At 37.6% G+C, this 25,714-nt stretch overlaps 1 protein-coding gene across 11 annotated transcripts in view; it reads left to right on the forward strand.

The window, feature by feature from the left end:
• The window catches only part of DENND1A (DENN domain containing 1A), a 439,483-nt gene that overhangs the window by 130,553 nt on the left and 283,216 nt on the right, over positions 1 to 25,714 (forward strand). For 6 of the 11 annotated variants that reach the window (XM_084899945.1, XM_084899941.1, XM_084899944.1 and 3 more), the window contains 2 exons: positions 2,783 to 2,832; positions 10,035 to 10,154. The exons of 2 other annotated variants lie outside the window; for them this stretch is intronic. In XM_084899945.1, coding sequence (XP_084756071.1) covers positions 2,783 to 2,832; positions 10,035 to 10,154 — 170 coding nt within the window. The remainder of the gene's footprint in view (positions 1 to 2,782; positions 2,833 to 10,034; positions 10,155 to 25,714) is intronic. 3 more of the 11 variants (XM_084899946.1, XM_084899949.1, XM_084899942.1) reach the window with 1 other exon arrangement.

Genomic DNA, 25,714 nt, shown 5'->3' on the forward strand with positions numbered 1-25,714 from the left:
AGAGAGAAAGAGGGGTTGGAATAACTGGTTAAAGACTCTTTTTCCCAGTAAAGTTAATGCTGAAGACACTCTGCTCTAAATATAACCCTCAAAATACGTTTAAATCAGGGTTTTAAAGTCCTCTCTTTTGGAGAGTGGTACTTTTCATATCCAAACTGTGTTTTCTTTTGGAAAAGAGAATAAGGTAATTAAATGTTATATGTAGGAAAACCAGAAGTATTAAAAAATTTTGTTTATTTCAGCAGTTTTTATTTACAAGAAACATTGCTTGTTATTTCCTCCCTCTTCCTGTCTTCCCTTCCTAAACTAAAAAGTAGATTTTTCAATTTTGATCGGATAACGTGTGATATGCCTAACACAGAGTAGATGCTCATTTTTGTTTTCTCCTCTGTCAGCACACCACCGTCTTGTTTGACTTAAATTGGAATATCAAGCTCTTGTAATATCACAAACATGAAGAAACATATTGTAATGCACAAACATGTGCCTACGTTTGCCTATATTCCCTTCCTCCCCCCCCTTCCCTCTGCCCCACTGCTTAATTAGACTTATCACTGCTTTCTTGGGTAAAACAAAGTTTTTTGGAGGTGGGTTATACTCAGCCTACATTTGGTGTTTTGATATTTGTTCTAATATTATCTGACAGACAAGTTCACGGTTGGTTATTACTCTTGACATTAGAAAGTGATAAGTAGTTCCTATATTGTACTGAGAAATAAGTTGCGTATATTAGATTCCTTTGACTCTGCTGAGGAACACAATGCCTTCTCATAGCCATGGGGGTCCTTTCTTTCAAAAATCTTGAGGCCTTTTGGCAGTTCGACTCCAGCATAGAGTAGAGAAGCACTTCTGCACCTGTAACTTTTGAGGAGTAAAGGATAACTGTCTTTGTAGCTGCTCTTGGCAATGAGGGAGCATTAGTGCCGAGTTTTAAAGAATGCTTGGCACATATATTGAAGTCAAGGGATATTCTGTGGTGTTTGAAACCTGAAGTGAAAGGAATTATGTAAGGATTTTTTTTTTGCATATAAATCTTGTGTATGTAGGTTATAGTTTATTTTATAATTGAAACTGCAGACATTAAAATGAATGGTTTATATGACTTCTTTTCCAATATTTGCCTGATAACATTGAGAAATTGCTCTTGTTCTTCTGATTCTCTATTAGCAGTAGCCATTTATTTTAATATGAGTTTAAAACAATACATAAGAACAGTTGAATGCTACATTATGAAATTAACTAATATGTCAACAATGCCTCTTAGAATCCACTTCTTTCATTTTTTGTTTCCTATTCCTTTACTATTTCATGACATGCCTTAACAGTGCTGTGATGTATATAGTCCCAGTCCACGATATTAAAAAATAGGATATGCTCAATTGAATTATGTAGGTGGAATATGCTCTGGCAGAGGAAGTCAATGTGCTTTCTGCTTCATTGAGTGGGTTATTAGATTGATGTGGTTTATTTCTTGAATGATAGAACTGGTTTTAAAGCTAAATGAAGCGAGAAGCATCAATCCAGTTAGCATTGATAATTCATTATTATTGGTTAGAAAAATGCTACATTTTTAAACTGACCTTTAATTTATCACTTGGATTAGGATTTGCAATGGGCAAGTTTGTTTTAATTTGAACCAGCTTCTCAATGACTGAAAATTATGTTCTTCATTTTGTCGAAGTTGGGATTTTGAATAGTTAAAAAGCAAATCAAATACATGAAAGAAATACTTTTTAAAAATTTATAATATTGGTCAGTGAACTTAAGCACCAACCGTGGGCTAAGTCTGCAGTTAAATTAAGATAAGCTAGAGAAAATTCTATGAAGGAAGTGATAGTTAATTACTTGTATATATGTTTAGTTATGTATATAGATGCTGTGTAGATGAAATGTGTCCACTGGGAAAAGTCACACCCTACTGTGTATTGTGTCTCACACAGTAATGTGCTTTTCTTAACATAAGAAGCTTCCTTTTGTAAGTAAGTCTTTGAAATGTTACTCTGCTTTTTTCCTTTTTTGTGTACTTCCCTTGAATAATATGCTTGGTTTTATGTACCTACATATTTATTAAAAGATATTTAAACTAGTAGTGTGCTTTGAATTTTCACAAATTACAAGCAGGTAAGTGTGTCCAATTATGATGGCATTTAACTAAAAATGGTACATACTTAAAATTGTTACAGTTTAGCTACAAAATATATTTATGCCAGAAATCACAACTTCTTTATAAAGTAATAAAATGAAGTTTTACACCCTAAAAAATGTAGTTGACAATGTTCAGAGACAATTATCTTCAAGTTGGCTTTCCATTCTGCTGGTGCTTTGGCCTATTGATATTGAAAAGCGTTGTCTAATCCCAGCCCCCTCTGTTCCTAGGTAACAGGCAAAAAACGGTGCCAGCAGCAGCGGCCCTGCCAGGCCAAACCCATGTGGCTTGGTGTTATTCACTCTGATCCATATGGTCAGGCTGGAGATGGTCCCTGGAGGGGTGTTAACACTCAGCAACCCAATCGCCTCCCTCCCTTCAGAGCTTTCCTGCATGACTCCTGCTGCTTGCCCATGTGTGATTCTTGATTAATTTTTCATTTTTAATGAAGTTTGATCATGTTTATTATTTCTCATGATTGACTGCCTGGTACTCCTCCCATGTAATTGATAAAGCCCATATTTCTTCATCTGTCTCCTCTTTCTTCAGGGTAAAGTTGCTAGATTGTGTGCCATGGTTAATGTTAGATTTATTGGTCCCATTGGATGTATAAATTATCTCTTTTTCTCTCCACAGGAAGTTCTACAGACTTTGACCAAGTTTTGTTTCCCCTTCTATGTGGACAGGTAGTGTCAGATTTTCAAACTTTACTAGAGAAAAAGCGTCAATAAACCTGCTATGGAAAATAAAAACCATACCATTCTTAACATTCTGTCTGCTTATCCATGATTTAAAATGCCTATGTTTCAAGGAAAGTTGCAGTAGTCTCCTTTCCTGGGGATTTTATTGACACTGTCAAAAAGTTTAAAGCTTAGAGCTTTGCATTAGTTTGTATGTAGTTTGCATGACATTAAACTTTTGATTTTGGTTATCAGACTCAAACTGTGATTAAGAATGGTTGGGTTTTAATTTAAATATGAATATATTTTACTTTACCAAGTAATATTAAGTAATATTATGTGACTCCATGGACTTATAAATATTATATGGATTGTTTTTTTTAGACTTCAAGATAAAATTTAAATTGGCATAGGCCTATCTTTTTAAAGTGTGTTCCGCTATTTAAAAGATACACTGCTAAATATAGTCTTGCATTTTGTTTAGGTGGGCTAAGAACGGTATCTTTAAAGAAATCAGCATTGCCTATAGATTTTTAGACTAAAAAAACAAAATTACCTAAACATTTCTTTAGTATATGCATTATGACAAACTATATCTTGGAGAGGTATGAATATTAGAGCTTGAAGATAATTAAAACAATCTAAGGGTTTTAAAAAAAAAGGATCCATGGTTAATAGCTTATTTTTAAAAGAAGCTTATTTTTAAATGGCTTATTGAAAACAATTTTAGAAGTTTTTTCCTCTTATAATACTATAATTTATTAACAACATTTTTATACAAATTTTAAAAATAACAAAACAGTCCTCTAAATCTTATTTTCAAGAAATGTCTGTTATGTTTTTATTATAGTTTAAGCAATTTTTGCAATCACTTGTCCACTTGATTGCTGTTTGTGATTTTCTCTTAATTGAAAATTATAGTATGAGACTATACAAATGTTACATCTTAAAAATTTCACTTTTAGTGATAGGTTTTTGTAAATATCATTATAAGTAGTAAGTGCCATAATATGTTCCAAAAATGCTATAAAGTGTGCCCATTTTCAGGGAGGTTCTAACCTGTGTTTTACTATTGCCAAATAAGGCAGGCCTCGAAAGACTTGGGTGACCTAGAGTACACGTGGGTAGTTTGCTGCTTGGGTCTTGTCTGCGCTTTGTAGCAGCAGTGTTCTTGTTTATTTGGCATAAACCTAAAAAATGTTGTGAGATGGGAACTAGTCGCCAAAGAGTTTAAAAGAGCACTAGGAAGCAAAAAGGGTTCTAAAAAGCAGCTCTGAAATGATGCCAACCACTTATAATCACTGTTTTCCCTGGTTCTCATGTGCTATTTTTTAAGCCAATCTACCACTGTAGTATTTCCAGACTTGGGCCTTTTTAAAACATGGTACCAGGACTGTTTCAGTAGCAGGTTGATGCTCAAAACAGAATAGCCTTAATTTTAAGAGGGTCAGTCTTTGTAACGAGAGTCCTCTTATCTCTTCTTTATCCTACTCCTTCTAAAAATAGCAAGCAAGGTTTTGTTTAGAGACGTTTAATGCAAACCTCACATTTATATGTATGAATTAGCGATGCATGAAATCTCCAGTCACTTATAAAATGTATTACAAATTATGGCAATGGCATATTTATACAAATTAATAAAGTTGAAATGTTTTTAAAATGTAGTTAACACAGAAAAATAAGGGAATGCATTTTTACATGATTGCTTGTTAGAATGATGATCTGTTTTGGATAGGTATTCCTTAATTGACTTTGTAAACTAACATTAGAAGAAATTTGCAAAGAGATTAAATCTCTCCCAATGTGCGTTCTCCAACCCCCCACCCCCCTCTCATCACACCACACAGCTCTACTTACCCACCTGTCTGGGTGATTACATTCTGAAATGGAAGAAAAACAGGAGCTTAAATTTTAGTTTTAAAATATTTTTTGCCACCAAAGTCTGATACCTTTTGTTGCTGTTGTTAGAAAAATATTTTTCTTCTAATGTGCTTCTCTTCATATTACTCTCTTTTAATCATGATTCCCGTATTTTTTCACAAAAAGATTTGGGACAGAATTGCCCTTCTATGGATATATTTTAATCCTTGTTATCCTTGCCATGCATAGTGGTTCTTTCTTGTGTTGATAACTTTTATTAATACAAAAAACACTTTATTTTGGAGAGCATATTTTTATCTTCTTTTTTCCTGCATCTAACCTTAGCATACTTCAATGCAGAAGAGAATAATCATGAAGTTTGTTTATAATACTAGTAAATACAAAGGTTTTAATGTCACTTTTTTTTTTATTAGTTTGCAGTTAACACTGACAAATGGATATGCCCAATCTCTGAGGCCCAAAAAGCCCCTTAGATATATTTATGATATTGTTTGACTTCAAAAATGTCAGCATGGGAGATGAGTAATGCCCCAGGTGATTATGTTAAAAAAAGAAAGCTACCTAATCTTTTTGGTATCTGTGCTTTTCTACCCCAAGGAAACAGTAATACAACTTTCTGACATTTCTAGTCTATACCAAGAGAGGCATTTTCACAGTCATCATCAAATCACCCTTTAACACTGACATCTTGCTGTCTCTTGTTTTGTTTTAAGATTTTTCTTTCTGAAACAAGGACTTATGAAAAATAATAATGCCAGTAGCTCTTCAAAAGAAAGTGCTTCCTCATGTATCATATCATTTTATCCCTCTGTCATAAGAGATGAGAACAAGTACTGTTTATCTTCATTTGAACAAAATCTAAGTTGTAAAGAAATTGTGACTTGCCCCAGGTCTTCTTAGGCAGCTAGCCCAACCTGGATGTTCATCTCCCAAAAGAATACATTTTTCAGCAGAATACCTTGTGAGAAGACCACAGTCACCAAGTGTGTGTGTGTGTGTGTGTGTGTGTGTGTGTGTGTGTGTAGAGAAAGACAAAGAAAGAAATTAGTATTTGAGTTCCTAATTGATTCTAGTCAACGTGCTGGACGTTTTCACATTAAACCTCATTTATTCTTCCCAGCAACTTTAGGAGGTAGATGATGGTGCTCTCTCTTTTACAAAAGAGGAAAGGAAGGGTCTGAATGTGTAGCCTTATGTTGGGTGATAAGGAAATGGTATGACTTGGAGCTCTGCCCTTCATGTGTTTCTCAGCCTAGTTCAGGAAGTATTAGAAAGACATTTAGCAGTATCTATCCAAAAGGATAGTGCAGTTAGGGAAGACTGAGATGGAGAGAGCTGCTTATAGTGGGGGAGACTTATGTTGAGTCTGCAGGGAGGACAAGAAGGGGTAAGTGGAAGGGAGAGCCTAACACCCCATATGCACTGAAGAGTAAAGCAGAGGAGAAACCATGAGTAAGCCTAAAGATTGTTCAGCCAGAGCAGATGGGGCCTGCTAGGGAGAGAGTGACGTGCACTGTGATAGCTTGTGCTCTGGCTACCAGAGGCCTTGAATATGTGTGAGAATCAGACCACAGGATTCTAAAGCTGAAATTCATTTGGTTCAAGCATCCCCTCTTACAGCAGGGAAGCCAAGATCTGTAGAGGTGGAATGACTTGCTTATGGTCATTACCATGTAATTACAGAGCTGGGGAAGAAGCAGATAGTCTTGTTTTCAATACAAAGTTATTTCTCCCCTACACTGAACTTGAAGCTCTTGGTGGAGAGGAGTATTGAAATGACATTGTTGAGATCTCTGTTCACTCTAAAAAAAAAATATTATTTGCTGTACTGGTGTGCTTTTAGTTTCTTGAACATGCCTAGCTCTTTCTAGCCCGAGAATCTTGCACAGTTCTTTTCTCTGTCTGAAATACCCAATCTGCTGCTTCTGGATTGGCTGCTCAGCTCATCCTTCAGGTTAGTATTAATGTCATCACCGAGATGCTGTCTGACCGCATTACCTCAGTACAGTAGGGCCCTCCCTTCACTTCCATCTTCTGTCCTTGTTCCTTCTTCGGTTTCATGAAATACTGACAAGCTGTGTGCTTTGTGATACACTTGTTTATTACTCCTCTCCAACTGGACAGGAAGTGCAACAGTGGGATGGATGTTGTATATCCAGTATTTGTTGCAGTGGTCAGGATAGTAGTTAGTTGCTCAGGAAGATGACAAACTTAAGTGAGGCTGATATGGAAAATCCCATTTTGCAATCAAACTGTCCTATCCACATGCTTCATGCCTTTATACACTGAACCTGTAAACAACCTTAAGGTTAAACAGAATGTTGCAATAGGGAACTTAAATAGCTAACAGACATTTACAAGGCAGCAGGAAGTTCAAGTTTGTGGTTCAGATAGTCATTGCTTTTCTGCCTTTTCCATATTCATCTAGGCATGGGAAGCACAGGTAAGGATGGATGGTCTTGCCCTGTTTTCTGGGCTCAGTTTTGGAAATACTCAGAATATTGTTTAGTGGGAAGTATAGTCTGTTTGGTGAGACAACTATCTGACTTTCTTATGTATCAAAGTTCCTTCAACTGAGCTGAAAGCTTCTGGGGGAGAGTTTTCATTGTGTTTAGTGCAGTAAAGAGAAATGGAAAGGACTTTGAAGCAGAATTTGGCTTGGATTTTTCTTTTAGTCCTGATTACTTTGTAAAAACAAACAGAGCCCCCCAAATAATCCTGAGCCTCAGTTTTCCCAGCTACAAAACAAGAGGATTGGATAAGATGGCTTCTTTGGTTCCTCCCAGTTTTAACTATCCTGAAATCTGGTTTCTATGGACTCTGATCCAGAAGCAATCATAGGAACTGCAGCCTTTAAGGAAGCAGATCCTTTTCTCAGCCATTTTTATGGGAAAAAAGGGAGTAGTCTGTCTCATGGTAGGAATGACACATTCTGTGGGGATTCAGAACCTTCAAGTTAACCTCCGTTTGACTGCCTTTGCCTGACTTTTCGAAATTGTCCAAGGAAAAATTTTTTTTTTTTTTTAATGGTTAGTGGCTTTTATTAACTTTTACCTCACCCTAGTAGGAATTAAAAAAATGTGACTCAACTGTGAATAAGTGCCTCCTTCTTAGGAGGCACACCAAAAAGAATCTTATTCACTCTATTATTATTTTTTTATCCTTACCTGAGGACACACTTAGAGAGACACAGAGAGAGAAACACCAATCTGCTGCTTTCAGTAGGTGCCCTACTCGGAGATCTGAACCGGCAGCGGAGGCATGTGCCCTGACTAGGAATCGAACCATCGACCTTTCAGTGCATGGGATGATGTTCCAACCAACTGAGCCTCTATGGCCAGGAGAATCTTGTTCACTTTAATGCAAGTGAGAACAGCTCACTCTGTCATCTGGAAGTCTACCCTTTACTGAAAAGAGGCTACCAGAGAGAAAGAAAGGCAGCTTTCCTTTATCTACTCACAAGTACTACAAAGCTGAGTCAGGAAGATTCTAAGCAAAGGCATGGTTTTAATACGAATGTTAGTTTTCATTCAGATGGTAACGTAACAGCTTGCATTTTTATTAATTATCCTTACTATGGACTGGCCTTTACACTAAATGCTTATTTCACTTGTTTCCCAAACATCCTTTGGGTTGGGTGGTAGTTTCTCATTGTTATTCCAGGCGAAGAAACTGAGGTACTTAGAGGTTAAGTAACTTGCTAAATTAAGTCTTAGTTAGCAAGTGATTGAGTTGGGATTTGAACCAAGTAAATGAGTAATGAATCTTTCTTTGAGCCTATGAGGTAGCTAAAAGCATTTTCAGCATTTTTAATGTTAGTGAAAAGATAATAGGGAAATTAATGACACTCAACTCACCAACCAAGCTGTGTTTGTTCTCTGTCCTTTTCCTAGAGCTCCTGGGTCTTTTCTTCTCATTCAGTCCTATCACTATCCTTTCCTTCTAGGATGCTTCACTGTAAACACCGTGGATGTGAAATCAAACCCTGAATTAAAATAACAGTCATATTTTATAAAACCACATAAGAGTATTTCATAAGTGTGACCTTATTTGTAACTTAGAATCATCCTGACCTGTTGCTTTAAATATTTTAATAATGCAGATTTTTCTCCTCCCCAATGAGGCCCACGTTTCCCCCCAATCACTTTAATTATGTGAGCTAGAATCCTGTTTCTCACACATCTTCAGTTCTCAACCTTGTTAAAATTAATCATATAATCCCCTTTTAAAACATAGTATTAAATCACCATAGTAACACAGTATCCAAGCTTTATAGATAAAACATAACAGCCATAAGAGGGTAGCATTTGGTGTCCCCTTGACAGCTCTATAACTTTTATAGAAATGTGTTCCTTCTCCTGGCTGTGTAAGGTGGAGGGATAGCATTACTTACACCTGTTTTATTACCAAGTTGCTTTTAAATTGCCACCTTGTTTTCGTTCACCTTCCTAGCTAAAGAAGGAGAGGGGAGCATTTTCTTCCTGAATTATTTTCTTATTCTCTCTGACCACGTGCCACGGGACAGGATTGTTTCCTGACATAGGACCACCAGTCAGGGTCCACTGACCTTTTGTGCTGAGACACCTTGAAAACTTCTTTAATTTTCTTATGCAGCTTATATGAGGGAATTTTCAAAAGGAAAGCTACGGTATCTATATTTAAAAACTTAATTTATATTGTATCCTAAGACTCAAAAAGTCTGTCTTTGGAAAAGGCCTGGTGAACCATGACTTTTTTATTCCATTGGCAGTTTAAAAAGTAAATTATAGCTGAGAGCATCTACTTGAATATATGATCAATTTGAATATATTTTGTAAAACGCAACATGTAAACTAAGAGTTAATGAGTTCCTTTGAAAATTTTAATGTCAAATTCTAAAATACCATATTAGCACAGATTTATGTATTAGAATTTGGAATATTTAAATTTTTAAGGAGGAATCCAAGCTAACTGGTAAACTTATTTTTCGAAGTGGATTTTAAAACATTTTGTTTCCTCGTGTACCATGTGAGGTTAATGGAAGGCACCTTTCGGGTTTGATGGGATGATTAACAGTGCTACCTGCCTGCACTCAGTAAGTAGGAGAAGCTATGGCGGTAGCTCCGATGAGGTAGGTGGTCACCAGAATGTGCTGCTTGCGGCCCCCCCCCCTTTTTTTTTTTACTAGCTCACAATCTGTTCCTTGAAGTGTGTAAATTTTCAGTTCATTTATAAAGAGTTCCACTGAGAGAGGAAATGTTACAGGTTCAACGACTTGTCATGATTAGATACTTTATCAAGAAACTTACTGCACATTCATTTTCCCCTTTGTTCTGTCTTTGCCGCAGCCTCACAGTTAGCCAAGTTGGCCAGAACTTCACGTTCGTGCTCACTGACATTGACAGCAAACAGAGATTCGGATTCTGCCGCTTATCTTCAGGAGCTAAGAGCTGCTTCTGTATCTTAAGGTAAGGGAGAGGGGCTGTGGCTATTGGTAGTTCTGCGAAACAATGTCAGCTCTTGAGTTGTTATTCTGTAATTAAATTTTCCAGCTGTTCTTTTTATTTTCCTATCTGTTTCCCACAAGTCACTGCACTTGGGGGGAAGGACTTGACAGTGTTGTCCTTGCACTTTAATTTCTGCAGATAATTGTATTTATTTATTTGTCTCACATCTCTGGGGTGGGAAAGGGACCATCGCTTCTGAGGAGTACGTGGAAGCCGCAGAGCCAGCATGGCTTCAGTTCCCCCTGCTGTTATCTGGAGCTGTCAGAAGTCCGCCTGTGAGGCTTTCCCTTGGACATTTTGTGTATGTAAGATTATTAATAAAGTATGTGTCTGTGACTCAGACGTCTCGCAGACACTGATTGTGTCCTCCTCAAAGTAACACCCTTGCCCCCGTGGGGTCATTGAGTGAGTGAGACTGTTTCCCAACTCGGCTACTTCTGGAGAGGTTTGAAAAAAGGGCCAAATCCTCTAAGAAGGCTTCGTTAGGTCTTCTAAACCCTTCAACCACCAGGGCCACACTTGCTTAATGCCCCGTTTCCTCCTGCCGAGTGGTAAGCGTGTTCTGTGGTGGGAGGGTGTGTGGAAATCTGATTTTGGAGCTGCTGGCTCTGTGGGCTCCTGCGGGGCGCCTCCTGAGGGGGGAGTTAAGGCATCCACACACTCTCCTCTCCATCTGCCTTCGTTAAGTAGGTGTCAGAGGGGCCTGCCTCCTGTCTCTCTCTGCTCATGTGGAGCAGCCCAGGGCAGGACAGCGGGGAGGCGCCCCTGACAAAACCCGGGTCCCCAGTCTTGGATAAAAGGCCAGACCCTCTATGAATTCCAGAAAGAGTAGTTCTCTGGTGTATTTGTCTCTGCACTTTCTTCTTCCTCTCACCAAGAAAAGACAACCCCCCTCGCCTCACCCTTCAAGCCCACACACCCTCTCACCACGTGTGTTGGAGGGGTGGAACGGGAAGGGGAGCTGACTTTTCTAGTCCCTTTGCTCAATTACTTTCAGTACAGACTGCTACTTTTGTGTTTCTCTACACAAGTTTTATTATTTTTTTTAATCAGCAAAATTAACTCTCTTCTTCACCAAGGATAGCATCTGTAATCGGGTTATTAGAGGAAAGACCTTAGGAAGGAAGTACAATCCAGCTACTTTGTGAGATTACATGTGAACAGCTGTTCTCAAGCATGCCTCAGAAGCCCAGAGTATTAGATTCTGATGTAAATGATTATTTACTTTTTGACTTAATAATGTTGGTCTTTTTCTTTTTAAAGAAAAATTTCACTTTCATTATTATCTAATGTTAGATTTGGCCTTGGCCAGGAAACTGCATATTATGTCGTCATTTGAGGATATGAGGGTTTAAAGCAAGTTCTTGAAGTTTTGCAGAAATATTCCCTCCCTCCTCCCCAATATTTTGAGTTATGATGTTTCTTCCTTTCAGTGCTGTGTGTGTGTGTGTGTGTGTTAGGAAGTGGGGAGATGACTCTGAACTGGCACTACCACATTTACTCAGCAAATTCCTGGGAGTGGAAAACTACGTACCGTATTTTCCGGCATATGTTTAAAAATTAAAATGAAAAAAATTGCTCTCCTCTGATTCTAATGTTTGATTTTGTGTGTCTGTGTGGAGGTTTATGGACTTTGTGCTTGTGAGAAACTCACTGAATAGCCTTCACGCTGTCGTCATTTTGAATGAAAAATAGCAACAGTTAATGTGTTTTCTGTTTGTTATACTAGCTTAGAACTATGGGGGAAAATTTTGGTGGTTTAAATCATTCATTTGTTACTACTATTAGCTCCTGCCCATGAGAAGTTCTCAGTACTCGCTGGGGAGATCGATGATCGATTACCACAGTATGCTATATAAAATGCATAGAATGATCCCACGGTGTAGCATCTTCTTACTATGGATATTCTAATGCCAGGGAATAGTGACTGTGGTGATAAAGAGTACTGTAGGAATTCTGAGGTATCATTTCATGGATATTTAACATGGGTTGGGGTGGAAGTCTCACTTTATCTCATCCAGCTTGTGCACACATATAAAGGGCACACAAAGTTGCACTTCCCCTGTGTTTGGTTTGGGAATGTTGCTGGGGTGAGATGTGAATGGAAGAGTCTACTGTTAATCCCAGATGACTGGTTGGTAACACGTCCAGTGGAGAGTGGAGAGGTCTGCCAAGAAAACATGAGCACTATTTGGGTCTGGTTTACATTATTAGCATTGTCCTCATTTACTGCTTGGTCTCCTTGCCTTTTTAAGGTATTTTCCCTTCAGTTAACCTGTGCCTTGAGGTCCAGTCACCATTCTTGGCGTGCGCAGTGCTCTAGTTTAAGTCTGCTCATAAGCCACTCTATCTTGCTGCTTTCCATTTTTTTCTCATGAGGGATGTAGCTCCTAGTGATGGCATCTGTACATTTATAGCCTCCACTAATCCTAGCCCCTTAGGATCCCTTCCTCCCTGACTGTTCTCCTGGTACGTAGGAACCACTGGGTCTTTCTGCCTTCATGCATTTACCTATTCTCCCAGACTCCGCAGCACTCCAAGCAGCCTTCTCTAGGCGGAGGTAGCCATCCCTTCCTCAGAGAGCACCCACATGCTGTGCATACTTCAATTATACACTCATAAACCTTAGTCATCTTTCGTTCTTCTCCTACTGGATAGTTAACTCTTCAGGGGTAAAGACTGTATGTTAAGCATCTTTGTATCTCCAGCCCTTAATATAATGCTTGATCAAAATAATGTATGCATGGCTTTCAGAGCCTGGGAGATGCAAGGATGGGCCTCATGGGACACTAGTTTAAAGAGAAAATATGAAAAATAGTTAATCGCAGAAGCATGATTCATATTATAAAACTTATTTCATATTAGTTGTAAAAGGTAAACCGTTTTTCACAGTGTCGATCCAGTGTTAAGTGACAGGACTTGTATCCACAAAGGACCAGACCATCAGTATTACAAATTTAAACTTAATTTTACAATGAAAAATGTTTTTTATTTTAATCCTCACCTGCAGATATGTATCAATTAGAGAAAAATAGAAAGGGAGAGAGAGGGAGAAACATTGATGTGAGAGAGAAACATGTATCGGTTGCCTTCTATATGCTCCCTGACCGAGAATCAAACTCTCATCCTAGGTATGTGCCCTGACCAGGAATCGAATTCTTAAACTTTTGGTGTACAGGACAACAATCCAGCCAACTGAGTCACCTGACCAGGGCTACAATAAAACTCTTTATATATTAACTTATTAGATTCATTGTTAGGGGCATTGTCTATTCCTCCCACTAGAATTTAAGTTCTGTGAAGGCTGAGAATTTTTATCTGTTTTGTTCACAGATAAAAGTGTATTAAAAAGTGTAGTTGTACTAGAGTCTCATTAACACAAATACCATGATACATAAAGTCAAATGAATATTTTCTCCAATGGTTAACTAGTTTCTTTCTATTAAAGTATTTTAATTTTCCTTGAGATTCATCATAATATTATTTAACTAGTTGCTGGATGGCACTTAATATTATATTAAAAACACCAACTAGGAGAACAACAGTTATGGTTTAAGTTAGTTGTTCTTTATTATAAACCCAGGAATGTGATAGACTATTTTAGTATTTTCAGATAGCACTATCTGTATCTGATGTAGTATAAGCATTACCTCTGATATCTTTCAAATATAAAACAAAGTGACTTAGAACCAAAATTTTTTGTGGCTTCTGGTTTGCCTAAATGACACATACCAATCAAGAGCATAAGAGTTCAAAGCCATAACCATGTTGTTTTGAGGTGGTGGTGGTGGTGGTGGTGGTGGTGGTGGTTGGATTATGGAAGATATTTCATGTAATGATACTATGTCTTTACTCTTTATAAATGAACTTAAATATTTGTGTTATGCATTTTTCCCCCTTTTGTATACAGATCTTATTTAAGCTCTTGAGAAAGTTTGAATAACTGTCTTTATGCCCAAATAAAACTGTTCAGAAACTAGAATACATTTTTGGAAGATATGACTTGTTTCATAAAGACAGTATCTAAAAATTTTGTTTAACATTTAAATTTAGTAAGTATTTTAGTACCTAGTCTATATCAGGAATGAGCAATGCATAACACCTGTCTTTAGCATTTATTTACCTCAAGGTGCCTTCAAATAGACATAAAGATCTAGCCCTAGTTCCTTATATGATGAGAACCTTTCAGATGTCATGTTCATCCAAGACTTTGATGAGCTGAACTTTCTGAACTTGGTTTTACAAGCTGAAAACAATATATAAATTTTGTCTTTTACCAAATTTAACATTGAATAGGCTTCTAGGTACACTGTTCCCAGGCAACCTATGATTTTGATAACCACCTCCCATTTCACTTCCACCCTCCTGTCTTAGGAGCTACCCAATCTTTGGGAAGGGCTTATGTAAATAAGTAATTAAAATATTATGTGATAAGTGCTATTTGAAAGAAAAATGTATGTGCAAGGCTCTGGGGGGGGGGGGGGTGTCACAGATTAGGGAGGGCCCACCTGTGGCTTGGAAGGTCAGGGAAAGTGTTGCTGATGTTTCCAGTTAAACTGGGTCTTATAGAACCAGTGGGGGTTTGCCTGAAGAAGAAATGGTGTGCACAGGCCCAGAGAAATGGAAGGAAGAGCAAGATGAAAGAATGATGAGACTATGATGAGAGGGCAGTAGCAAGAGATGATACCATAAAAGTCCTGGGGCCGGATTGTTCAAGACTTGCTCAAGATTTTGGATTTCCCCCATAGTAAATGGAGTGCCATTGGATGGTTTGGGGCAGACATTAGAAGTATTGATGTTTGTAGACAAGGATAAAGTGGCTTTTTTAAAAATATGAAATTGCTATCTACATGGGCTTCGGTTATTCTTAGAAGGGATGCTGCACATCACTCTGGGAATAGCACCTTGATTTAGGTTGGAATTTTCGAGCCTCAACTTCAGTTTTTTTGTTGTTTTTGTTTTGTTTTGAACTTAATGAAATATGTTCCTCGGCCCTTGTTGGGGAGTTATTGTCCTTCTTTCCGTACAAGCTGGCATATGGGCTTGTGTTTAAACATTAATTGTGTTAAGTAAGAGCCATCTTCCTTCTGGAACACTTTCTAACTTAATGGCAGGAAGAAGTATTGCATTTTTTTCATCCGCATTGTACTCATTTATACTACAAACACGGAAAAGCTCAGCTCTCAGAGAGAAAAAGAAAATTAGAAGTAATGCAAGGCTCTGGTTTTTAAAACTTTGGCTTTTCTCTTTAACTGTTCAGCATTTTCAGAACACATACAGTTCAGGAGGAAAATCAAAGGACTCTTTCCTTAGGCAGGTGTGGTGGCAGAAGCCCTTTTGGATTTTGTTATCTGCTTTAGTTTAAAATAAGTGTGGGGGATGGGGAAGGCAGTTGGGAAGGAAGGCTGTGGGGACAGCTCCCAGATTTTTACCTTGAAAGCAGGTGCTGCTGAAATATTCCAGAAACAGATGGAATCTCCTATTCTTGTTTTAAGCTATTTATAGTTGTCTCGCCTGAGGGTACCCTGCTATACAAAAATGCACAGCCCGATGTTTGAGGGCAGTTTGGGCATCAAAGCTGGGGCTCCTTTGGGAGAAATCAGCCTTTCTTCCCAATGCCGTAAATGCCATTTGGGAAACCTGGATCTTTCATACTATTTAACAGAAGACTTTCCTCTGCTTTTCGAGTGGTCCCATCTCTCTGGAGCTGTTTGATTTCTTTTTAATTCCTCCCCTTTAAAGTACAATGGGCACAATGCTGTTTTCCAGATAGTAGCTGGAAGAAGGCCCAATTGCTGTGGCAGATTATAATTCCACCCCTTGTGTGTGCTGGCACATGGCTTCTGTTGGAAGCCGAACCCATGGGGTAGGACCTATGGAAGCTCTGGTTTACCAACCCCAGGGCCTTTTCTGAGATCCTCAGTGTTTTAAAGGCTTTCATGCGGGGGTAAGAGGGAGGGGGCGCACAGGGATGTGTGTGCTCATCAGACACATCACTTTGTAGGAGGTTATAACTTTCCCCCCTTAATTAAAAAATGAAGTCATTGGGGGTATGTTGCATGTTTTATTGTCACGCATATGCCTTCATGCTTGAAAATGTATAATCCTCCGAGGAGCCACAACTCAACAGTAGTAACGAGTTGTACTGCTTATAGGAAATCACCTTGAAGAGAAGGGAAATAAATGCCTTCCCTGTCCTAGCAGCCTGCTAGGCGAAGGCTGGGAAGCTGGACGGTTGGCAAGACAGATGTGTCTTCTGTACCAGCAGCCAGCACAGGGCTGTCAACATAGGTGGAAGCTTCTTGTCTCCTTCTGGTCCTTTTCCAAGGAAACCAGCCTGGCTCAGCCTTCCTTCACGCAGTCTGAGCCCAGGTTGTGGGTATTCAAAACTCCACGACTTTGGCTAAAATAAAATTTTTGTTTTGAGACTGAATGAGTTGGACATTACAAGAAGAAGACATGGTATTTTTTTTCGCTTTGTTTCAAAAGCAAAGCACTTCTTTGTCTTAATGCTCATGAAGCTTACTTAGTACAGGGCAACAAAGTGAAAACACCCTAGGAACCCCAGGAGTACACTTTAGTTTTTGTTTTCTCTGTATTCCACTCATCTTGTTCTTCTAGTAACCGCTGCTGATGGCTGCTAATGTTGTTATACCATTTTGTAGATGGATAGACTAAGTCAGAACTGCTCATCGCACAGGATATAAAAGGAAAAGGGGGGAGTTAGCATTTATTTAATACTAGAGTGGGACTGGCTGGAGGGAGGGGCTACAGGAGGTTGGCGGGGTGGGGAGGGAGGGAGAGAGAAGGACTGGCAATTGGGGCCCGGGTTGGGCCAGTTGGCTGCCACAGTGCGCATCATAAACGACTGGTCACTCTGTATCTATATCTATATCTATATCTATATCTATATCTATATCTATATCTATATCTATATCTATATCTATATCTATCTATATCAGTGTGGCTTGCATAATTCTCATTTATTCTTAGTACAATCTTATGCAATTATCTCTATTGTAGAGATAAAGGTGTTGTGATTGTGAGAGATACAGTGACTTGCCCAACATCTCACCAGGAGGATTAAAGGAACTTGGTTTGGAACGATAACAAAAATCTAGCCTGAATCTCCTATTCTCAACTGCTTTGGGTTTCTTTCTAGTAACTTTCTTTTGGCTCTGATTCACAACTTCAAATTTTATTTTCTTGCCACCAAAGCAATCTTTACTTTCAATAGTTTGTTCATTTCTCCATATATATTTAGTTAAAAGAGCCATCATGGGTAGTTTGCTGTTGCACAATAATATCAGATGTGAGCTAAAAGGACTCTTAGAAATAATATATTAAAGTCCACCCTCATTTTCTAAACAATGAAAACGAGACCAGAAGAAGGAAGGTTTTCATCCTAACTTCTTTAGCTGGTTGTTAATAGTCTTATGACCCCCAGTCCAGAGATTTGTTCAGTGTACGACAAAGATTCTCCCAACTCTAGAGAGTAAGTCCTAAATCACCTGGGACTAAGGTTTTTCAAGACTCAGTAACCTCAACTTAGAATCAAGGAGTCACATTCCCTCTTAACCAGTGTGACTGCAGATTATAGAGTAAAGAAAATGATCATTTTCTTTATAGATTATGATTACAGCATAAAGAAAATGATCATTTTTGTTTATATCTGATGCAGGGTGTGTTTGAATGGAACACAAGTAAAACTGAGCCTGCCTTCTGAAAGAAAGAGTCTTAAGATTTCCACATGAGGACCCTTTTGGGGAGATGGAAAACATTCTATAGGGGAGGCCAGTGGGTGCTTTTTGGTTGAGTTTGAGTGTCAACAATTTTCCTTGGACCTCCCTGCAAGCAAACTACTCTCCTACAATAGCAACAACCAGCAGAAGGATTTATTTGAGCCTTATCTTTGCCTTCACTGGGCAGGAGGTAGAAAGGAAAGTAACTCAATATGCTTCACACCTAAAATTGCCCTTTGAGTCTGATCTACACTCTTATTTTAAGAGCAAGACAGATTTGTGAATACAAAAAGGAGTCTGAATGTAGGTTGTCTGGCCCTTACAGTGATCAGTTTTAGAAGCAGTAGAAAGCCTAACATTTCTCCCTCATTGAGAGAGGCTCCAGAAAACTGAAATAGTAGTGTACCTCTTTACTTTCAATTCAAAAATCATTATGCCACCTGAAGTTTGAAGAGCCACAAGTCTAACTGTCAATTACGAGATACTTATTTTTCAGATGTTAATTTTTGAGATTATACTATATAATAAAAGGTAATATGCAAATCGACTGAATGGCACAATGACCAGTCGCTATGACGCACACTGACCACCAGGGGGAAGCTTCTGCATTGACCATCTGCCCCCTGGTGGTCAGTGTGCTCCCACAGGGGGAGGGCTGCTCAACCAGAAGCCCTGAGTCAGGTTCACAGCTGGTGATCCCAGGGCGGTGGCGGGAGCCTTTCTTGCTTCCATGGCAGTGCTAAAGATGTCCAACTGATGGCTTAGGCCCACCTTCTGTAGGCCTAAGCCAGCAGTAGTACATTCCCCAAGGGCTCCCAGACTGTGAAAGGGTGCAGGCCAGACTGAGGGACTCCCTCTTCCTGAGTGCATGAATTTTATGCACTGGGCCTCTATTGAAGATATAATTCCTCATTAGAAGAATTTTAAAAACTTCAGAAGTTTAAGAAAAGCAATTTATCGTCCCACAACTCCAATAATGTCTAGGGATCCTGGTGTAGGTAGAGTTTTGTATCTAGGTTTTTCACATACTATACTGTAAACATCTTTACATATCATTAAATATTCTTTCCTGAGGATGTTTTTGACTTTTGTATAATTTATTTGTGTGAGATTGATTTATAAGTTAAGAAGCTCTTAGTAATATGAAAAAGTATTTCTTGCTAAGACTTATATTCTTTTAAAAATGCATTTGTTGTAGTGAATTTGTCATTCAGTTAATTACTTTGGTATTTTTGTTTATCAAAACTCCCCAACTGCTTTTAATCTTATGCACCATTGCCCAATTCTTGACAATGAAGAATAGTTACTAACTACTGAAAACATTGAATATAAAAGTATGAAAATAGTATCGAGTCATATTTACATCAAGTGGTAAATAATGCACTTAGTTTACTTTTCCATTCCATATTTCACTTTGTATATTTACATCTTCAAATCCTCACCATAGCCAGGATAGAGCATCAGCTGTGGACTGAAGGGTCCCAAGTTTGATTCTGATAAAGGGCATGTACCTGCATTACAGTCTCGATCCCTGGCCCTGGTTGGGACTCATGTAGGAGGCAACCAATTGATGTGTTTCTCACACACTGATGTGTTTCTCTCCATCTCTCCCCCTCCCTTCCACTCTCTCTAAAAATCAATGGAAAAATGTCCTTGGGTGAGGATTAATTAACCAAAAATGAAGTAATACTTTTTATTAGCATGAGTTATGTTGAAAATTAAAAAAAAAAAAGATATAACATAAAGGGAATACTTTTAAAGTTAGATAGCAATATAAATTTTGATTCTTCAACTTATTACATTCCGAGTAAAAAATTACTCATATCTTAAACATTTATGTAGAAATTTAGGAAATTTTAAAATTAAATTCTTTATTATAGTATGCATTGGTTTCATACTATAGTATTATAGTATAAATAGGTTTTAGTTCCCATTCATAGGACATGAAAGTATCAAAAATCTTCATCAAAACTAAGAGCAATTGTTGTCCTTTAACTAAATTCACATGTGTTAGATTGCCCCTGTGGTGATTTTTAATTCCTTATCTATAATACAAAGCAATATTTATTACAAAATTAATTCTGAGAGACATCGTTTATGGTTTCTAGTCCATTCTATTTCAGATGTCTTTGAAGTAAAGTGGGTGGAGCATTTTATGTGGGGTTAATTGTCCCATTGTTCATTTATTCAGTCTTGGTATTTTAACTAGCTCTTTATGTGTATTAATGAGCCCAAGATGCAGCAAAAAATGCTGGATCTAAAAAACTTGAGATCTTAAAAAAACTTATTTAAAAGTGTGGTGGAAAAAGAAGTTGGGTAAAATTCCTGAGTTGTGTGTGTGTGTGGTTTTTGTTTGTTTGTTTGTTTGTTTTTGTTTGTTTTTGCCTGAGCTCTTAATGATTGGTTTCCTTTTATATAAAAAAAATCTAGTCCCATAGGAAAGTGAGATTTTTTGGAGGGGTAAAAAACAAAAAGCCACTGCAAACAAAAACAACCTCAACTTAAAAGGCTCTATAGAGAGCGTATTTGCCAGTGTCCAGTTTTCTGCTGAGCTAGGATTTTTACTGTCAACTCTGTAAAAAATAATAATTTTGGATGCCAATTTTAGAGAAATTTATGTCTGTACTTCTTTTTTATTAGTAAATGAAAATAAGCTAAATATTGATCATCCTCATTAAGTAAAGATAATCATATTTCCTGACGACTGCAAACAATACTTGTTTATATATATATATTTTTAGTCTTTATTAAAATTCCCCAGGGATTATAATTCTAGATATTTTTATTTGAAGAGGTAGTTTAACTTTCATTTAGTGGGATTCACTGAGCTTGTCCTTTCCTCAGATTCAGTACTTGTGTTGTAATGGAAAGAACATTGATGCTATATTTGTTTTTTAAAATCTTAAAATTGGATTATAAGAAGGTTTTATTTGACCATCATTCTTTGTCTCAGTACTTCAATGGTAAATTGAGGGTAATACTAATTCAGAATATGTTGTAAAATTTAAGTAAACAGTGAGTGATTGATAAAGTTTTTTGTATTGTATTTACTGTGTAAATGTTTAATGCAAATCTTGTGCCTTCCTTTTGTACATTGTGAAATATAACCTGCAAACAGGAAAGTACATTGTTTCATTATATACCCACATATATACAAGTGTGTGTGTGTATAATGTATATATGTATATACATAAATATAATACATACACATTTTCATATATATAAATATGTACACAATACACACAGAAGTAAAACAAATGATTATATAGCAAATACCCATGTAATCACCATGTAAATTAAGAACTCTACACCCAGTATAATTTTTTCACCTATTCGTGTATTCCTAAATAATATGGAATAGTTTTATCTAGTTTTGAACACTGCATGAATTGAATTATACAATTTGGAATTGTTATTTTAAGTCTTCTTTTGCTTAACTATTGAACTTCATCCATGCTGTAGCTTATAATTGTAGTTTATTTTCTTTGCAGTGTAGAGCTTTGTATTGTATGGCTACATTTCTGTTTGTTCATGCATTCAACTGAAGGTGACCATTTGGGCTGTTTCCAGTTCATGGCTTTTATGAACTTTCTTGAATGGATATCCTGGTACACATAGGCACTAGTTTCTTCAGTGGAACTTGGATACCTATCTATAGGGCTGTATATCTTCAACTTTATTGATAATACCAAATCGTTTTCTAAAGCAGCAATTGTGCCATTTACTGTCTGCCAGGTTGGGTGAGCATTCCCATTTCCCACACTGCTGCCCTTACTCCTTGCTTTTTAAAAAATATATATTTTATTGATTTCAGAGAGGAAAGGAGTAGGAGGGAGAGAGAAACATCAATGATAAGAATCATTGATTGGCTGCCTTCTGCACTCCTCCTACTGGGGATCGAGCCCACAACCCCGGCATGTGCTCCTGACCGGAATCAAACCCGGGACCCTTTAATTCGCAGGCCAACACTCTATCTATTGAGCCAAACAAGCTAGGGCCTCCTTGCTTTTTGAAGAAGACATGCGACATGCTCTTCTCCCTTCTCACAGCCTGTGAGATCTAGGTATTGGCCTTGTTTAGTTTCCCAAAGATTAATATGGCCTCATTGTCTGAAAGGGACATTGCTAGAGAAACAGGCAGTCCCTGGGGTTGTGAGAGGACAGGAGGTATGATCTGGAATCAGAATAATGCTTGGGTCTTAGTCCTGCTATTGTGGAGGTTGTGCTTTTGGATGCTCCATTTACTCTTTTGAGCCTTAATTTTCTCTTATCTACTTTTTTTTTGGCGAGGATTAGAGAGAATACAGGCGAAGGATCATGGTAGGGTAGTTATTAGCTCCTTTTCAGTATTACACAGTGCAGGAGTTATTAATAAAAGAATAGACAGTTGTAACATATACATGTCATTGTCATAAGTATGATTTGTGTGGGCATGTACATAGCTAAGTCTATATGAGCCTGCTCATGTCAACTTGAAGATGACACTTGGTGACATGAGGTGGGCACTTACATTCTGTTGGTCATGGTCTAAAATGGTCCAACCTTCCTAGGAAATAGTTCGCATTTTATCTTCAACACCCTTAAAATGATTCCCACTTTTGGGTATCTGTTTTAAGGGAAACTCAGAGATATATGTACAGATACATTGATGAAGATGTTCATTCTAGTATATTGAATGACAAATTAGAAATAATTTATGAAGGGATAGCTAAATTTAATTAGATATCATGTAGACATTAAAATTATGTTTTGGTGATTATTTAATGACACGGAAAACATCTTGGACAAGGTTATACCAAAAAGCTAAAGATAAACTTCTATATACAATATTTTTATTTTGTAAGGAGTTCATTAGAAAACCTGGGTGATTGGATACCAAAATATTAACAATGAGAAAAGTTAGGTAATGGGACCATAAGTGTATTTTATTTTCTTCTTTGTGTGTCTGTAATGAAATAGTTCTTCCTGTAATTTTATCCTGTCAAGTTCAATCTTGATATTCACTATAGCATAGTTTACATATGTTTTAATTTGGAAAAATTTAAGTCGTTTCATTTAGCACATGTTTCCAAACATGGAATGCCACAAATGGCAGTGCTTTAAGCACCAAAATGATGACTGATACTCTAGTGTATGTTATTTCACCCTCAATTTGTAGAATGGACTTGAGCTCTGGAATAAGACTTAGGTCCAAATTTTGATTCTACTACTTTCTAGCTATAGGACTGTAACCAAGATAAGTCACTTGTCAGAGTTCCCGTGTCCTCTTTTGGAAAATAGAAAATACTTCACATTTTTAAGTAAGATTTTTGGTGCTCAATCCGAAGTAATTATTTCTATGTTGCCTTGCAATATTTGAAAATACCATCCGTTAATATATGTACCATTGGTGTAAACACAGCTTTATAGGGGGAAATGGCTATATTAAAATTTCAGATTGATTTCAAGAAGCCCTTAATTTCAGAAACTTTAAAAGTAAGAGTTCACCTTCATTGAGAAATGATTGTATTAATTTCACGGTGGGATATTTACCATCTGTCTTATAGATTATCACTGTTCTTCATTCACCTAGTTGACCTTATAATTTTCTCAGAAATTTCTGTCTTATTTGTGAAAGGACTAGGAACCTATTCCCAATGCTGCCTCAAACCTGCTTTTTATGGCCTCAGGATCTCTGTCATAACCCGTTTTATGCTTTCACAAACTGAGCCCCTGGGGAGCTGTCTGCAGTTTTCAGTGTGATCCAGCTGAATTTCTCCCTTCCCTTCTCAAGCCCTTTGAATTGCCAGGTTTTTGTTCATCTACCCTAAAGATGGACTGAGATTGCTGAGCACGGCTTCTCTGGTGGTGCAAAGTGAGAATTGTTTTTAATTGAGCAGAAACATGTGGAAAGATCAGGAATATCTCAAGGGATTACAGAAAAATTCCAAATTTGTACTACTTACAGCTTGTGTTTAGAACAGGGTCTGCTGGGAATAAATGTTAGTTAGTGTGGCCTGTGACCTTAAAAACTGTTGACATGGACTTCAGCCAGAAACTAGCCACAGACCTCCTTTGTTAAACTCATTCATAGCTCCTTGAAAACTCTAGTCAGTGAAAAGTTGCCAGCTCCAATCCAAGCAGAGTTCCCCCCTCTTCCCCCCCCACCCCCCCTGCTTTGGAAACAGAGGACGCCCCTTAACCACCAAGGCTTCTTAATAGGACTACATGGCTTTAAATGCAATTGGAATTGACAACTTCCTGGCTTGGGTTTGCCAACTGGCAGGGCTGTGAGGCTGAGGGGACAAACAGCGTTGGGGCGCTGTGCACTTGTGTTTGTGTATGTGCAGAGGGGACTGAACTCCAGAGCACTGTGATACCCTTCAGCTCGGAGAGCAACGCGCTGGCCGCAGTTGGACACGTCTTCCTAGGGTTTCTGGCAGGGAGAGACAATTCAGAATTATTGCTCAGTGTAAGGAGAAGATAAAGTAACTGCCATTTCTTTTTGCAGATGATCCTGGCCTTTCCCTTCTTCCTTCAAAACCCTTGATTTAATCTTTTCATTAGCGTTGTGTCGCTCAGATTTAGAATAATAGCTGACAACTCATATGAGGAATTATTGGTTATTTTTTGATGGCACTCAGCACCCACCCACTCTGGAGTTTTACTTAACAAATTTTAGTTTCTATCAAGCTGAAGGGGCAGCCAAGATCTCTTTTAATTTTACTCATTTAAGAAACTGAGGCATGAGGAGGTTAAGCAGTTTCTTCTTCCCTCCATCAAAAGGAATAATAAGAAAAGGCCTTAAATGATTTGCTGCCTCTGCAAACCAGCTTAGTAATTGATACAGTCATTTTTCAATGAGGGTAAACTCTATTATTTCCCCTAGTTCTTGTTTTTAATCCAAAGATGATATTATCTGAATTTAAAGACAGGGAGGCAAATAGAATATTTTGGGAAATGAAGAAATTAATCTAACTACAACAGGAAGCAGGTATTCTACTTACACAGTTTTGCTTATTTTTATGTAACATGATGATGGGTAGAGAAGCTGTCTTAGTTATATAGATTATTCTGAGAGGTACTATCATATAAGCCCGTATCTCTTTCTACTTAACCATTTATTAAATTTTGGTTGTTTGAATATAATACTTATGTTCAGTTATGCTGTTGAAGTTGTTATTTTTATCATAAACACTCTAGCAAACTAATCAGTTCTAAAACTGCTGAGGTTTGGCGGGATTTCAACCAGGCATGTGTGGGGAGTTTAAAGAAATGCCACATTGGCCTAGGAATCAATGGCACATAGGCTTAGGAATATGGAAACTCTGGAAAGAGAAATTATATAATTTCCTAGAGGCCATACAAGAACTTAGTTGTAATTAAGGGAGAGCAATGTAAGAGTACCTCATTTGTGGTAGGTGTTCCCGAGATATTTGTTGAATGAATATAATTGGTGAAATGACTTATTTCCCAATCCTAATATTTGCCCGTTTATACACACTCAATTAATTTCCCTTCCTCAACACCCTTAGAGCATTTATTCCTCCCACAGAAGGTACATGGTGCCCTCATGTTTAATTACCTAAAGTCTAAAGCAAACCCCTTAGATTTAGTCAGAACTAGATTCAAATTCTGACTTATTACACATGCAATAAGTCACATCACTTGGCTTTTTTGTTATTCATTTCCCACATCTACAAAGTAAACTGAGACCTACTTTGTAAGCCATTAATATAAAGATAAAAATGTTATATAAAACACCTAATTTAGGAGTCAGCAACATGGAATCATATTTCTG

The sequence above is a fragment of the Pipistrellus hanaki genome (assembly GCF_964339955.1).
Source record: "Pipistrellus hanaki genome assembly, chromosome: 11".
Lineage (NCBI taxonomy): Eukaryota > Metazoa > Chordata > Mammalia > Chiroptera > Vespertilionidae > Pipistrellus > Pipistrellus hanaki.